The 16,645-nt window shown below is 36.0% G+C and overlaps 1 protein-coding gene across 31 annotated transcripts in view; it reads left to right on the forward strand.

Annotated features, from left to right (window-relative positions):
• CDC42BPA (CDC42 binding protein kinase alpha) overlaps positions 1-16,645 on the forward strand; it is a 329,589-nt gene that overhangs the window by 48,078 nt on the left and 264,866 nt on the right. For 30 of the 31 annotated variants that reach the window (XR_010150112.1, XM_016939982.4, XM_016940026.4 and 27 more), the window contains exon 2: positions 16,310-16,401. The exons of the other annotated variant lie outside the window; for it this stretch is intronic. Coding sequence is in view for 26 of the 30 variants with exons in the window: in XM_016939982.4 (XP_016795471.1) it covers positions 16,310-16,401 (92 nt within the window). In the remaining 4 variants the exon portion in view is untranslated. The remainder of the gene's footprint in view (positions 1-16,309; positions 16,402-16,645) is intronic. 31 annotated transcript variants of the gene reach the window in all.

Genomic DNA, 16,645 nt, shown 5'->3' on the forward strand with positions numbered 1-16,645 from the left:
TGAACTCAGGTTTGTCTGACCCCAGATGCCATATTTTTAATCAGGTGGTTCTCTGCTTTCAGAGATAAAAGTGGAGGTGCCGTCTTTCCTATTCCTTATTTCCATTCTTTTGCACAGAAATTACTTCTGATTCTTTGCTTAATTGTTTGACATGTATCCTTTTAGACCCTCTTCCTATGCATTTACTTAAGTATTTATGTGCATAAATGTGTACAACTTTTTCATTAATTTACATACACAGCATAATTAACATTGTTTATGTGACTGCTTTTTTCATTTAACAGTATGCATTAGAGATGTTTCTATTAATTCATGTAGGTCTACTTCATTTTATTTGCTGCGTGTGTTTCATTGTATGGATATATGTGGGTATAGTGTTTCGTGGCATGGATATCCCGTAATTTATATACCATTTCGGTATTTCCTAGGTAGTTTCCAGTTTTTCATTCTAACATACAGTATTTCAGGACTTATACATATACTCAGAAGTGGAGTTTTTGGGCAAAAGGAATGTACATTTAAAATATTTAGTTACTGCAATATAATATTTCTTCCACCTCAAAGGATACCAGTTTAAACTTCTAACATTGGGATATGAGAGTCCTTGTTTCCTAGGAACAGAGTATTATCAGTCTTTTTTGCCTATCCCATGGTCAGTAATTGATACTTGTTACATTAGTATAAAAATCTCTGATTTACTTCCAGATATTAGACATTTTCCATATGGTTTTCTTTTGTTTTGAATTGCCAGTGCCTATTTTTCTAATATTAATATTTCTCTTAGTGATTTGTAAAATCTGTATGTTCTATGTGTTAATTTTTTGTTGCGTAAATATTTGTTACAAATATATTTTTCCAATGTTGTTTTATTTTTCTTAAACTTTGTTCGTGTTATCTTTTACCTTACAGGAGACTTAAGTTTTCATATAGATAAATCTTCTTTTTATTATTAATACTTCTGGCTATAAGGCTCTGTGTTGCTAAAACAGCTTTTTCCATTTCAATGTTATGTGAATATGCTCCATTATATTTTCCTAGTATTACTGTAGATTTTAAAAAATTATTTCTCTAATTATGGCATTATTTTTTGAGTCGTGTGAGCTATGGATTAAAGTTTTTTTCCAAATAGTTCATCTTTCTCCCACTCATTTAAAATACCTATACCTGAGCCCATTTCTGCTTCATTGTTCTATTGGTTCAGGGGTCAGCAGACTGACACACAAGACAAATCTGGCCTACTGCCTTGTTTTTGTAAATACAGATTTATTGGAACATAGCCCCACCTATTTGTTTACATACTGTTTTTGTTTTGATTATGCAAGGGCTGAGTTGAATAGTTGGCACAGAGACTAAAGAGCTCACAAAGCCTGCAATATTTACTGTGGCCTTTACAGAAAAGGTTTGCCAACCCCTGAATTAGTCTCTTTTCTAATACCAGACTTTTTTTAAAATAAAAATATGAATATGGGCTGAGCCCAGTGGCTCGTGCCTGTAATCCCAGCACTTTGGGAGGCCAAGGTAGATGGATTGCTTGAGCCCAGGAGTTTGAGACCAGCCTGGGCAACATGGCAAAACCCTGTCTCTACAAAAAATACAAAAATTAGCCAGGCGTAGTAGCATGTGCCTGTAGTCGCAGCTACTTGGGAGGCTGAGGTGGGAGGATTGTTTCAGCCCAGGAGGTTGAGGCTGCAGTGAACCGGGATCACGCCAGTACACTCCAGCCTGAATGACAGAGCAAGACCCTGTCTTTAAAAAAAAAGTGTGTGTATATATATATATATACACACACACACACTATATATATATACATACTATATATATACACACACTATATATACATATATACACTATATATATACAGAAAAAATATACATATATACATACACATACAAAATACACATATAAATGTGTATTAATGGGTGTGTCTGTCTCCTCCCCATATCACAATATTTTATTTTATTTATATATACCCTTGTGGGGGCGTGTGTCTTTTCCTACCAGATATCAAAACTAATAAATTATAGTAAAAGTAGAGTCTGGTATTGGAAAAGAAACCGACTAAAACAGAATTGGCAAACTTTTTCTGTAAAGGCTACAATAAATACTTTGGCTTTGTGAGCTGCACCGTCTCTGTGCCAGCTATTCAACTCAGCCCTTATGTCGTGAAAGCAAACAAAAACAATACATAAACAAATGGATGGGGCTGTGTTCCAATAAAAACACCTGTGTTTTAAACATTTTTCATGATTATTCTGCATTTCCTTTTGCACCTGAACTTCAGAAATAGTTAACTTCAATCAGATACCACATTAGGCTTTCTTTTAAGGCGAACTTAAAAAAAATGTTACTTTTCAGAGATTACATTTTATCTACAATTTTGCCATTTTAAAATACTTGATTAAGTAATGGTACTAGCTCCAGTGCCTGGGACATGGTAGGTGTACAATAAATACGTGCTACTAGTATGAATGGTCCAAGATTCTTCCTGCCATGTCTTTTGTCTGGTGATATGGTTTAGCTCTGTGTCCCCACCCGAATCTCATTTCGAATTGTTACCCCCTCGTATTGAGGGAGGGACCTGGTGGGAGGTGATTGGATCACGGGGCCAATTTCCCCCATGCTGTTTTGTGATAGTGAGGGAGTTCTCACAAGATTTGATGGTTTTAAAAGTGGCATTGCCCTTGCTTGCTCTCCTGCTGCCTTGTGAAGAAGGTGCTTGCTTCCCTTTTCACCTTCTGCCATGATTGTAAGTTTTCTGAAGCCTCCCCAGCCATGTGGAACTGTAAGTCAATTAAACCTCTTTTGTTTATAAATTACCCAGTCTCAGGTAGTATCTTTATAGAAGTGTGAAAACAGACTAATACACCTGGAAAATCGCCTGTCTGATGGGTATAGATATTCATTAGCAGGCATCTATCACCGTTTGTCTGATAACATCTATGTGAGTTGCATACATGACATGATATAGATTAGGTTGTACATTTTTTAAATGCTTAAGGGCCAGCAAACATTCCTAAAACATTAAAATATAGTAATACTATTCCTTCCCCTCTCACAGGTCTTCTAGTAGATGATCTTATCTAAGCTTTAAGAGATCACTGGATTCCTAAAGTGATTTTATTTTGTAGAATTATGTATTCTGTTATGTATTTTAGTAACAGATTAGAACTAAATTGGATATAGTAGGGATTTCATTCATAAATTATCATTCAACACTAAATGCAAATTCTTGGCTGAAGGAGCTTATAGAAACAAAATCTATTTTGTTATAAAAATGCATAAATTAAGCATTTTCTTAGTAGGACCAAACTTTTTGTGATATGTTAGAGTGACTAACTTTTCTTTCCTAATCTTGTAATATCCTTCTATAGACATTTAAAGTTTTACTTCTTTATGCCTTCCCCAACAACTTTAAACCAATGTTTTCCTGCTCTTTCTGATCTCATGCTAAAGACTGTATGCTAGATGGTCTGGTTGTAAATCCCAGTTCCTTCATTTATTTGAGTATTTAAGGGCCAACAAAATTGTCAGAAATTAGTTTAAAAATGTAAATAAATGGACTATAGGTCACATAAATTATTTTGTTTTCTCATTTAAAATGAAGCTAGTAATGCTACCTATCTTCATAGTTTGTTGTGTGTCTTGGACAAGTTGGTATGCAAAACATAAAATGTCAAGCTTGTTAAATGGAGTTAATCTGAAGATTATGAGTCCTATTCTGATAGCCTAATTGAGAAAAAGTGCCACAAACATGTGTAGTTTCAATTTACAGATGCAGAGATAAGTTATAGACTAGTGATAAACTTGGCAAAATTTCCAGGTAAGATTATCTTTCACTGGATAGAATTATATTTTGACTTCATGCTTAATATTTTTAAGAGCATTTGCTTGGCCATAACAATACAACTAACAGTGATCGAAAACACAAGAACATTTATTAGTAAATAAGTCTTGAGGCAGGCAATCCCAGGGTTGGCTCTCTGGCTCAGCAGTGTCAGTGTTAGATTGCCAGGTCTCTGAAGCTCTTCTGTTTTTCCTTTCATGGTTGCAAGACAGCTCCTAAAAGAGCGTATCATCATAGTAATATATAGAGTAGAGAGACAGCATTCGAGAAAGGGCTTTCTCCTTGTTCTTCTTACTCATTAAGGAAAGACCCTAGAAGCTCTCAGGCCCTTTCTATTAATGGTCAAAATAATATAAAGCAAGTTTCACACAGATGCCTGACCAAACAATGGAAAAGGGGAAAGGGCTTATACCAATTATACTGGCATATACCAATTATAATTCATCATCTGGGGTAAAACAAATTGCCACTACCCAGAAATAGGGTCTGTCAGTGAGGAAGAAGGGAAGATTAGTTGTTAGGTAACTAGGCAGTCTGCCACATACGATATTCATTTGTTTAAGTGACTTACAAAGTAACAAGGTTTAAAATAGTGAACAAAGCGGACTTAATCCCCGGAATTCTTGAGTTTTTTTTTTTTCTTTCTCTGTTTAAGAGATGCCATTTTTGTTGGGATATTATTATGCATTTTCTTGTCTCCTGAATGCTTATAAGTGTTAAGAGTTCAAACGAGGACCTTCTGTGGACCATCAGTTTTTAAAAATACATTCCTTAGAAGAAAAACATTCACTTAAAAATGTTTTATTTTTACAATTATGTATTAGTATTTCTAGTTTCAGAGAGGAGGAGAAACTAGGGTCTAGAGGATAATATACCCAAGTTCAAATAGATGGGAGGTTCTAATTGTAATATCAGTTAATAATTTTTGAATCTTTTTTTTTTTTTTTTTAAGACGGAGTCTCGCTCTGTCGTCACCAGGCTGGAGTGCAGTGGCGTGATCTTGGGTCACTGCAACCTCCACCTCCCGGATTCAAGCGATACTCCTGCCTCAGCCTCCCGAGGAGCTAGGATTACAGGTGCATGCCACAATTCCGCCCGCCTTGGCCTCCCAAAGTGCTGGGATTACAGGCATGGGCCACTGTGCCCGGCCTAATTTTTGAAACTTTTTTTTATGCCCCACGTACTGTACTTACTACTTTTCATAAATTGTTTTATTAAATCCTCATGACCCTGTGAGGGTTATGAGGTATAGGTACCTGTACAGGTAGGGAAACGAAGCCTTTTGTGTTTAAATAACTTCTCAAGGTCTCACAGCTACTAAGCGGCAATCAAACTAACACCTCAGGGTTGTTAGATGCCAAAGTGTGCACTTTTAGCACGCTTTGGTGTTTGTGCTGCCGGTCTTCCTACCACTGTGGAAGTGGTTGCTGGGATCTTAGTACACAGCATGTTAAAGTTTCTGTTAAATTTTGGTACTGTTAGTTTTACCTTGGATACAATGCAATGCAGGATTTTTTTCCTGCTACGTCCATGAAGCCAAATCCTCAGTGTGATGACAGAAATTGCAGAAAGAATATAAGAAAAAGGTAGCAGCACTGCCCAAATGAGGTTATACAAGAAGAGGAAGAGATAATCCATGAATATACCGAGCGGGGTATTGAGCTGGTATCTGAGGTTTTAGAAGAGGAATTGAAAAATTCTTCAGGTCCAGTTCTAGACTTACCTGAAGGAATTACAGTGGCATACACAATTCCAAAAAAGCAAGAAGATTCTGTCACTGAGGTAACAGTGGAAGATTCTTTAAAGCTTGGAAGACCTCATGGCCAAGATTAAGAATATGTACATAATGGACTGGCATATATTTTATTTCTCATGTTAAAGCCTCTTACCTTGAAATTAAAAAAATTTTAAAACTGATAAAACTTAGGGCAACATTAATTAATGTATACTCTTAACTGAATTGTTATACTTTTTGAAAATCCCGTGACTTGCTTGTTTCTCTCCACTCCAACTAAATCATTAACTCTCCTAAAATGTATGTTTCATTCTAGTAAGAAAACCTCAAAGGATATTGTAGGATATAAATCTTATTTGAAAATATAGCCATTGAAATGTTTTGGCCTTTTGGAGTTGGGGAATGACAAATCTGATCCTGGAATCTTTTTCTTTTCAGTAATCCCTTGTGTCTGTTGCCTGAGGGACATGGACAATAAAGCAGTACATGATCCTCATATATAGGGAGAAGGACAAGGCATATAGCTTATTTATTAGAGCCAGCAAGCATCTGCTCATTATGTTTGGAATTGCTTTCTATAAGAAAATTGCCCTCTACTACTAACTTGACCAAAAATGAATTTAAAATAGCCTGTGAAATAACATCCTCTCAAATGTTTCCTGATGAAATTCAAGTTGAAATGTATTCATTGCAAAAGTCTATAAACCTGTGGATTATATATTCAAAATAAGACAAAGGCAAATAAAAAGCAGCTATCTTCATGAATAGACAAAGTTGCTTTCAGGAAGTATAAATTATATTCTGCACTGACCAAAGAATAGAAGTTATTGCATCTGTGGAACATATATCTGGAGTTACTATACTAAAGAGCAGGGCATGAATTTAGACTAAAATCCATCCAGATTACACTCATTCTTTAGGCCACTCCTGGATACTTCATTTACATTTGATTCTTGGCTGGGCGCGGTGGCTCATGCCTGTAGTCCCAGCACTTTGGGAGGCTGAGGTGGGTGGATCACCTGAGGTCAGGAGTTCGAGACCAGCCTGGCCAACATGGTGAAACCCCGTCTCTACTAAAAATACAAAAATTAGCCGGGCATGGTGGTGGGCGCCTGTAATCCCAGCTACTTGGGAGCCTGAGGTAGGAGAATCACCTGAACCCGGGAGGCGGAGACTGCAGTGAGCCAAGATCATGCCATTACACTGCAGCCTGGGTGCAGAGTGAGACTCTGTTTCAAAAAAAAAAAAAAAAAAAAAAAATTGATTCTCAAGGTAATGAGATATCAGCAAGGTTTGTCTTGTTTAGTGGGCATAAAAGAAAAGTTCTGAATTGCCTCTGCAATGACTTGTAGTCAGTGGAAGAGTATCATTTTCCCTGATCATGACCACTACACTGTAAATTGATATAAATTAACTTTCTCTGGAGTTACACACAAATAACGAAGATTTAAGAGAACCTTGGCTGAAATAAATTTCCTATTGTTTGGAGGCTAATAAATACCATGCAGGTGTAACCATTAAAAAAATTATTATATACACTACTATATTATGTAAACTACAATATTTTAGCTTTTCTGTGTGAGAAAGTGATTTTTGTTTGTTTGTTTGTTTGAGACAGAGTCTTGCTCTGTCATCCAGGCTGGAGTGCAGTGGCACGATCTTGGCTTTCTGCAGCCTCAGCTCCCAGGTTCCAGTGATTCTCTTGCCTCAGCCTCCCAAGTAGCTGGGATTACAGGCGTGTGCCACCATGCCTGGCTAATTTTTGTATTTTTAGTAGAGACGAGATTTCACCATGTTAGCCAGGCTGGTCTTGAACTCCTGACCTCAAGTGATCTGCCCACCTCTACCTCACAGGGTGCTAGGATTACAGGCATGAGCCACTGCACCCAGCCAAAAGTGATTTCATAAAAATTGTTAAAAATCTGTAGCTGCTTTGTTACCTTCATTAACTCTTTGTGATTAAAGTTGCAAGTTTATTGCAGTAATGGGAATGTGTTAGATTAATGTTTAGGTGAGTTATATTTTAAAATCTGTGTAGTATATTTATAGTTCACCCAGTAATTAGAACACCGTATCTTAATTCCTTATTGTTCCTCTAGTGTGTCATAGGAGGTAGAGTTTATTGATGCTGGGATTGCGGATGTGAAAATAACATTCTCAGGGTATCTTATGACTTAAAAGGCCGATTTTTTAACCAGTGATATTTTCTGTGATTGTCTATAATTTGGTTTAAATTTATACTTAATAAGGGCCAGAATACATGGCTATATTCTTAGTATCCTTTAGAACATTATTTCTTAGTCAAAGTTTCTGAGGCATCTAGCAACATTTTACATGATATATAAAATTGGAGGTAAATGTGCTTTTTCTTGGGAGGAATTCATAGCCTTAAACTATTCTTGGAGGAGTGTATGATTCTGTCTCTGTACTTTCCCCTGTTTTTCAATTATTGCTTCAGAGTATTTTTTTTTTAAGTTTGAGTACTTTAAACAGCATAGAGAAGTAAATCGGTGACTTAAAAATTCATTATTTTGTCCTATATGCACATGTTAATATATCATTACATTTCAGTGGCAGTATTTTTCATTTCTTGTTTTACTTGGTTAATTTTCAAATCTCTGTTCTTTCATTATCATTTGTATTTCTTCTATCTCTTGAATCATTGTTACCCACTTCATGGTATTTTTCAGATTGTGTTATTCTCTTGAGTTCTTGAGGGTACTAATCTTCCCCATTTGTTTTGATTGCCAACTTTCCCCATTTTGGTGTTCTATTTCCTCATTTAGTTTAATTTTTTTTCAATTGTGAGCTCACTTTTGACTGAGGTAGATTTTTCTGGGATGAGTTCTTTTCCCTCTGAATGCTTTTGCTTCTGTGGGATAGGAACTAGATTTAATATTAATTTCTTGGCAGAGGATTTCTTTACCACATGGGCAGTATGGATTCAGACTCCAAACCCTCATGTTTTCCTCTTATGCTGCCCCCCACCAACACCCTAGGTTGCTTCACTGGACAAGAATCAGAATTTTTATTATTCCCTGACATGGGGTCCTGGTTTTAATGAGAGGTAATCATTCCAGTCCTCTACCTCTGTTAAGCCACCAGCAATACCTTCATTCGTTGTGGATCGAATGATCCCTAACAGGCACCTGTTAGGGCCTGTGTCCAGGACTTTTGCTTTTGCAGCATCTATTCCTGTGTTTAAAGTTTTGATTATTTTTCTTTATTTCTAATTCTTGGGGATTTCTCTTCCTTTCTTCTCCTTCATTAGTTTGATTGTATGTTTAAAATCTCTCATGGTTGTTTGTTTTATTCAGCATTTCTATGTGTATTTGTGTATGTGTGGGTCTGTGTTACTGCTTACTGTGTTGTCAAGCCCATATATGCACAAGGACTATTTTGAAACTTTGTTTAATAATAACTCAGGCTAGGTGCGGTGGCTCAGGCCTGTAACTCCAGCATTTTGGGAGGCCAAGGCAGGCAGATCACCTGAAGTCAGGAGTTCAAGACCAGCCTGGCCAACATGGTGAAACCCCGTCTCTACTAAAAATACAAAAATTAGCTGGGCATGATGGCACGCACCTGTAATTACAGCTATTTAAGAGGCTGAGGCATGAGAATTGCTTGAATCCTGGAGGTGGAGGTTGCAGTGAGGTGAGATCACACCACTGCACTCCAGCCTGGGCAACAGAGCGAGACTCTGTCTCAAAAAAAAAAAGAAAAGAAAAACTCAATTATTCTGTTAAAAAATTTTAATATGAAAGATACTGGTGCTTAAAGGTGAATAATACTGTTTTTAACCTTCATGTGTCTGTGATTGTAAAAAGTCTCAAATATACCACCTGTAACTTTGTTCTTTGTATATTTTAACTTATTAGTGTATAGTCACAGTATTACAGAATTTAGACACAGAGCCTGGCATAATTGATAACAGTTTTAACATGGCTTTATTAACTACTCTTTTCTCATTCTTCCCTATTCTCTTCTAGTCTCCCTTTTGCATGGATTATTCTCTTTTCCTGCCCTACTGTTGGTTCCAGATTCTTATGTTATTCCATTGCAGATAAGGGAGAAGAAGAATGGTAGAATGGAAACCCACTGGAGAAATTCGAGACGAAAGAGAAGAAGGAAAATAATGGGTGAAGGGAAGGTTAAAATTTCTTGCTCCAGCACTCTCTGTTCTCTTCCAGGCCTTATCTTACTCCTTCAGACTCTGTCTTTATTTCTCATCTTTTCTTCTCACTTATGCCTCTGCCTTTCCACTCTCTCTTTCTATTGGACACTTTCTTTCTGACACCATGGTAGCTATCACTAGTGGCTTGCAATCTATGTTCCTACCACCTGGCCAGTAGTTGTAGGGAGGAAGGAGGTTGGATGGGAGAATTGAAGGAGACTCTGTTGTTGGATCTTGGGCTACACAGAGTAGGGAGAAAGATGTACCTTGCAAGGTATACCAGGCATTTTGTACTGGAACTTCGAGTTCTTTTTCTTCTAGAATTATTCATTTATCTGTTCATTAAACAGTAAACAATGAACCCCAGGCAGTGTTTTAGGAACTCACATAGAAACATACTTTGTTCTTTTCAGTTTCAGAGATCTTTTTTATTTAACTTAGAATTATTTCACTTTTGAATCTCTTAATTTCAGCATCTGTATTTATTTCAAACCTTTTGGGAATAAAGAGGCAACTTGTTATATTGGAAAGGCTTTTGGAGCCTGATAGATCTGAGTTTTAATCCTGTCTTTGCCACTTGCTAGGTATGTAATATTCAGGAATTTATATTATCTTTCTAAACCTTTTTTTTTTTTTTTTTTCTGTAAAATGGGAAGTTCTTGGTATGGTACTTGGCTTAGATGGCTCCCAATAAAATAATGCCTGCTAAGATTATTATTATCACACAGAAAGTTTGTCCTTAGTACCAAATCAGTTTTTTTTGTTTTTGTTTTTGTTTTGCCAAGAAGTACTTTTAAAACTAGAGTACATTAAGACAATGATTAAAGGATTCTGTTTTATTTATTTTTATATCACATTCTTGAAGTTTGGACAAGTTATCATAATTTACATAAAACTATTACTTCTAAGCTATTACTTCTAAGTTGGTGTGCCCTTCTCTGAGCTAGCTGTGTCATAGTAGTACTGTGACTTACTAGTCAAGTTTAGGCCGGCAAGTCACATACTATGTTTAGGCCTTATAATATTAATGAGGGTTAATAATATGTACCGTATGGATTTTATGATAACTAAATTATGTATTAGTTTGGAAGCTAACCGTGTCTAGTTGTGAGCTGAAAACCAAGTATTTAGTGTAAGATTCAGGCTTGTTCGGGAAATACAAGGCAGGGATGCAATCAAATGTCAGGAATCGCCAGAACACCGGGAATAAGGAAGCTATCGGAACACTTCCTTTTCTCATTGTCTTTGCCTTTCTCTATGCATCTGCTTTGTTTTTCTCTTTCATTATGTGGAACTGATTTTCTCTTTTGCTTTTAGCGTCATAGTAGGATGTTTGCCTCAACACTTGCTGAGTTTGTATGTTAATTCTTGTAATCATCTGCAGAGACTGACTCTGAGTTAGGTTTGAAATTACTTGTCCCCCAGCTTAGGTCAGATTTCCATATTGGTTCAGTTAACACTGGCCAGTTAAATGGGTCCTCACAATATGCACTTGGCCCACCCCTGAGAACTGAGGGGGAGATTTTCAGAAAAAGGGAGGGAGGCGGCGTGGCAGATACCTCAGAAAGTGTGTGCCACAAGTGAAGTCATTTAAGTATACAGCACTGAAGAAAGTCAAGGTATTGTTATCATTAGATGATGTAGTACTTTGTGAAATATCACTAATAGCATCTATTCAGAATAGCATGTCATTTATCTACCAGCGCAACAGATCTGATTAGTCCCTTATATGTCCTTGATTTTTGTCAAGGGCAGTAGCGTAGTGATTATTATATCTTTTTCAATTGTTGTAATGAATATAAAGTCTTTTGCAATTTGTCTTTTATATTCAAAATTATTTTAATCATAGAGTGTGCTTGAAATGAACTTTTTGGTGGATATAATTTTTAAGAACATATCTTTGTATAAAAGCACTTTTGTTAAATATTGCTAATGAACTTTTTTTGGGAATAAGTTGAACGTATAATCAGTTTTTTTTCAAATGCAGCATAGAAATAAGAAATATTCAAGTAATTGATACATGATTCTTTTGGTTCTATCATTGAATTTCTGAACTCTCAGCTATAACTTGTTAAGGCATCTTTTAAATTATCCCAGACATTATGAATGGAGTGCTCAGTAATGATTTGTATAACCCTTAGCTTTGTTTTGATTCATTTTCTTTATACTACTTAGGGTATCATCATATGACAAGATAACTATATACCCCTGTATAGACACTTAATATTGTTAATATTTATTGTTCTGTGTTCATATTTACCCCAAATTAGAATAGTGAGTAGGTATAATTTACCTGAGGTGTCAGCTCTGCAGCACACTTTTTCTGAATTTCTGATTTAGTCTGGGTTGGGGAGCTAGGTTTCGGTTTAAGGATACCTTTGTTTTGTGATTTTGTGATATAGTAGAAATCAAAACTGCTTTTAAGTATAGAAGACTGGTGTTACAATTATTTGGGGGGGGATAGTCAGGCTCCCATTTTCAGTTCTTTTTTTTTTTTTTTTTTTCCCGGACAGGGTTTCACCCTGTTGCCCAGGCTGGAGTGTAGTGGCGCCCTCTAAGCTTACTGCAGCCTTCATCTCCTGGGCTAAAGTGGCCCTCCCACTTCAGTCTCCTGAGTAGCTGGGACTGCAGGCACAAGCCACCGTGTCCGGCCGATTTTTATATTTGTATTTTTGTAGAGACGGGGTTTTGCCACGTTGCCCACGCTGGTCTTGAACTCCTAGACTCAAGCAATCCGTCTGCTTTGGCCTCCCAAAGTATTGGGATACAGGCATGAACCACCACACCCGGCCCCATTTTTAGTTCTAATAGGTCTGTATGTATCGCCCACCTTGTCAAACTTGTGTGTAATTTTTTTTAAAAAAAGGTTTCACCCACCTTGTCAAACTTACGTGTGATTTTTAAAAAAGTTTTCTTCCTTTTTTTTTTGAGACAGAGTCTCACTCAATCGCCCAGGCTGGAGTGCAGTGGCATAATCTTGGCTCACTGCAACCTCCACCTCCTGGGTTCTAGTGATTCTCCTGCCTCAGCCTCCCAAGTAGCTGGGATTACAGGCACCCATTTACTACCATGCCCATTTAATTTTTGTATTTTTGGTAGAGACAGGGTTTCACCATGTTGACCAGGCTGGTCTCGAACTCCTGACCTCAGGTGATTCACCCGCCTTGGCTTCCTACAGTGCTGGGATTACAGGCGTGAGCCACTGTGCCCAGCATCTTCCTATTTTGTTTTAAAACAGCTTTACTGACATGATTGACATACCAAACAATTCACCTGTTTGAAGTATACAATTCAGTGGTTTTGATATCTTACTAATTTTTAAAAATTGTGGTAAAATACATATAACAAAATTTGCCATTTTGACCACTTTTACATGTACAATTCAGTGGCATTAAATTATATTTATAATGTTATGTAACAACCATCACATAGCTGTCTCTAAAACTTTTTCATTATCCAAAGAGAAATTCTGTAACCATTAAGCCATAAGTTTTCATTCTCCTGTCCCCCAGCCCTTAGTAACCTTTAATCTACTTTCTGTCTCTATGAATTTGCCTATTCTAGATATTTCATTTAAGTGACGTAATATATTTGCCTTTTAATGCCTGTCTTACTTTACTTAGCATGTTTTCAAGATTTATCCACATTATAGCACGTATCAGACCTTAACTTCATTTTAAAGCTGCTTAACATACTGGTGTGTGTGTGTGTGTGTGTGTGTGTGTGTGTGTGTGTGTGTGTGTCTGTATATATATATATATATATATATATATATATATATCACATTTTGTTTATCTGTTCATCTCTTGATGGACATTTGGATAATTTCCACCTTTTGGCTACTGCGAATAATGCTGTCATGAACATCATTGTACAGATATCTGTTTGAATCTCTTCTTTTGATTCTCTTGGGTACATAGGAATGGAATTGCTGGGATATGTTGGTAAATCTATGTTTAGCTTTTTGAGGAACTACCCAACTGTTTTACAAAGCAGCAGTAACATTTTATATCCCCTCTAGCAATGTATGAGGGTTCCAGTTTCTCCACATCCTCTTCATCACTCGTTGTTTTCTGTTTTATTTAATTAATTTAAAAAATTCAGCTATTGTAGAGGTTGTGAAGTGGTATCTCATTGTGGTTTTGGTTTTCATTTCCTTAATGATTAGTGTTGTTGAGTATCTTTTCATATGTGTTTTGGCCATTTTTATATATCTTCATATATATATTTTACTTTTAAGTTCTGGGATACATGTGCAGAACATGCAGGTTTGTTACATAGGTATACATGTGCCATGGTGGTTTGCCACACCTATCAACCTGTCATCTGTGTTTTAAGCCCTGCGTGCATTAGTTATTTATCTAATGCTTTCCCTCCTCTTGGCCCCCACCCCAACAGGCCCCAGTGTGTGATGTTCCCCTCCCTGTGTCCATGTATGTTCCATTGTTCATCTCCCACTTATGAGTGAGAACATGTGGTATTTGGTTTTCTGTTCCTGTGTTAGTTTGTTGAGAATGATGGTTTCCAGCTTCATCCATGTCCCTGCAAAGGACATGAACTCATTCTTTTTTCATTTTTATTTACCTTCTTTGGAGAAATGTTTATTAAAACTTTTGCCCATTTTTGAATTGGGGTTTTTTGTTGTTGACTTGTAGGAGTTCTTTGTATATTCTGGTATTAATTCCTTAGTAGATACATGATTTGCAAATACTTTTCCCATTCTATGGGTTGTCTTTTCTCTCTCTCCATATGAATTTTAGGATGAGTTTTTCTATTTCTGTAATGCCATTGTAATTTTGATAGGGATTGCTTTGAATCTGTGGATTGCTTTGGGTAACATTGTCATATTAACAATATTAAGTCTTCTTCCAATCTAGAATACTGGATGTCTTTTCATTTATTTAAGTCTTCTTTAATTTTTATCAGCAATATTTTGTAGTTTCCAATGTACAAGTCTTTCACCTCATTGGTTAAATTTATCTTTAAGTACTTTATTCTTTTGGATGCTGTTGCAAATGGAATTTTATTATTATTAATTCTTTTATTACTGCTTTTTAAGAGACAGGATCTTGCTGTTTTGCCCAGGCTGGAGTGCAGTGGTATGATCATGACTCATTGCAGCCTCGAATACCTGGGCTCAAGTTATCCTCCTGCCTTAGCCTCCTGTGTAGCTAAGGACTACAGGCATATGCCACCACATTCAGCTAATTTTTTTCTCTTTCTCTTCTCTGTTGTGTGAATTCCAGATAGAAATCCTCTCTCTCTTTCCTTTCCTTACAAAACACGAATACAGAAATCCCTAGTGGACTTGACTAAGCAGTGTGGAATACCCGTTTTTGAAGCTAGTTAGGGCTAAATGCATACTTTTAGATCAAAGCAAACTGTATGACCTATGTGTTTCACTCCCCTAATGCTCAAATATGTATCTTTGATCTTATCATACTCTGGCTCCATGGAAGGAAGAGAGAAGACAGCTACACCCATGTATTATGATCCTTTAATCATATCAATTCCTTTTTGTGTTAGAATAAAGAGGGACCTGAGGAGAGGAAAGGAGACACGTTTAAACTTCTCTTAGAGGCAGTAGAATATGTAATTGCTGTAATCATTAAACATTTTTAATTTACCAGTTAAAAATATTAATAAGATTACATCTAAATTCCTTTAATGAAATTCAAAGCCTTTTCCATTTTCTAGCTCTTATTTCTTTGCATTTCTTCTCACAATTCTTTACCATGGATTATTTACCATTAACACCCCAAATTCACTTCCTCGCCTCTCTTCATTTGCTTATATTGTTCCCTCTTGCCTGGAGTATCTACATTGTCAAACCCAGGCAAAGCAGCAAGATTGTATTTAGTCCTCAAGGTTCAATTTATCTGTTATCTCCTTTGTGTGAAGCATTAGTATCCACATAATTAGTGTTCTATTCTCACTAATTCTGAAGCACTTAAAACTTTATCACATTATTAAATTTTGTGTCTGCATATATGCATACTTGCCTTTCTTGAATGAAGACTAAGAGTTTCTTGAAGGAAAGTATCATATCATAATCAAATTTTTAAAAACTCCAGTCATTGCCACCATGCTTTGTATACTGTAGACGTTTGCTAACGCATTTTAAAAGAACAAATGAATGAATGTGAAAGAAACATGAGTTTACTTGGTGGGAATTGCTGAAGAGCTCTCTGGTGCCATGAAATCTGCTTTTATTTTTTATACCTTTGTGTTAAAATATATATTTAATGCTGATAGAATGTTAAAACTGGTCTCATTTTTACATCCCCCTTGCTTTGCATTCTTTTATATGTTATTTGGAGTTTAAACATACATTTCTCACCAAAAATGTAATTCATATGTAAGAAATAAAAGAAAATATATTGTTTTCTTAGGGAAATTAAATCTGTTTGTTCTCATATAGTTTGGGATTTTTTAATATTTTGACAATTCTTAAATCATAATTTGAATTTTTGTGTAACTAAGAAACACCATTATTTATATCTAATTTGCATCACATTTTATTAAGAAAATAATTGATATTGCTCTTTCATTTCAGCTAAACCATTTACTTCTAAAGTGAAACAAATGCGATTACATAGAGAAGACTTTGAAATATTAAAGGTGATTGGTCGAGGAGCTTTTGGGGAGGTAAGAGATTAAGATTTGATAGAAGGTCTGCTAATTATTTTGGAAGCTGTTGAACACAGTTGTGAGAGAATTTAACAAGTATTGTTACTTGTTACTTGTTAAACAATATTTGTTAAGTTGTGATTGATGTGATTGATTGTGCTGTTGTGATTGATATAATAGCTCAGAAAATAAAGTGTTGAATGAAATATTTCTACTGGGAATTTTTTCTAAGATCATGTTTTCACATGTACTTCATATGTCA

This window comes from Pan troglodytes, chromosome 1 (genome assembly GCF_028858775.2).
Source record: "Pan troglodytes isolate AG18354 chromosome 1, NHGRI_mPanTro3-v2.0_pri, whole genome shotgun sequence".
Taxonomy (NCBI): Eukaryota; Metazoa; Chordata; class Mammalia; order Primates; family Hominidae; genus Pan; species Pan troglodytes.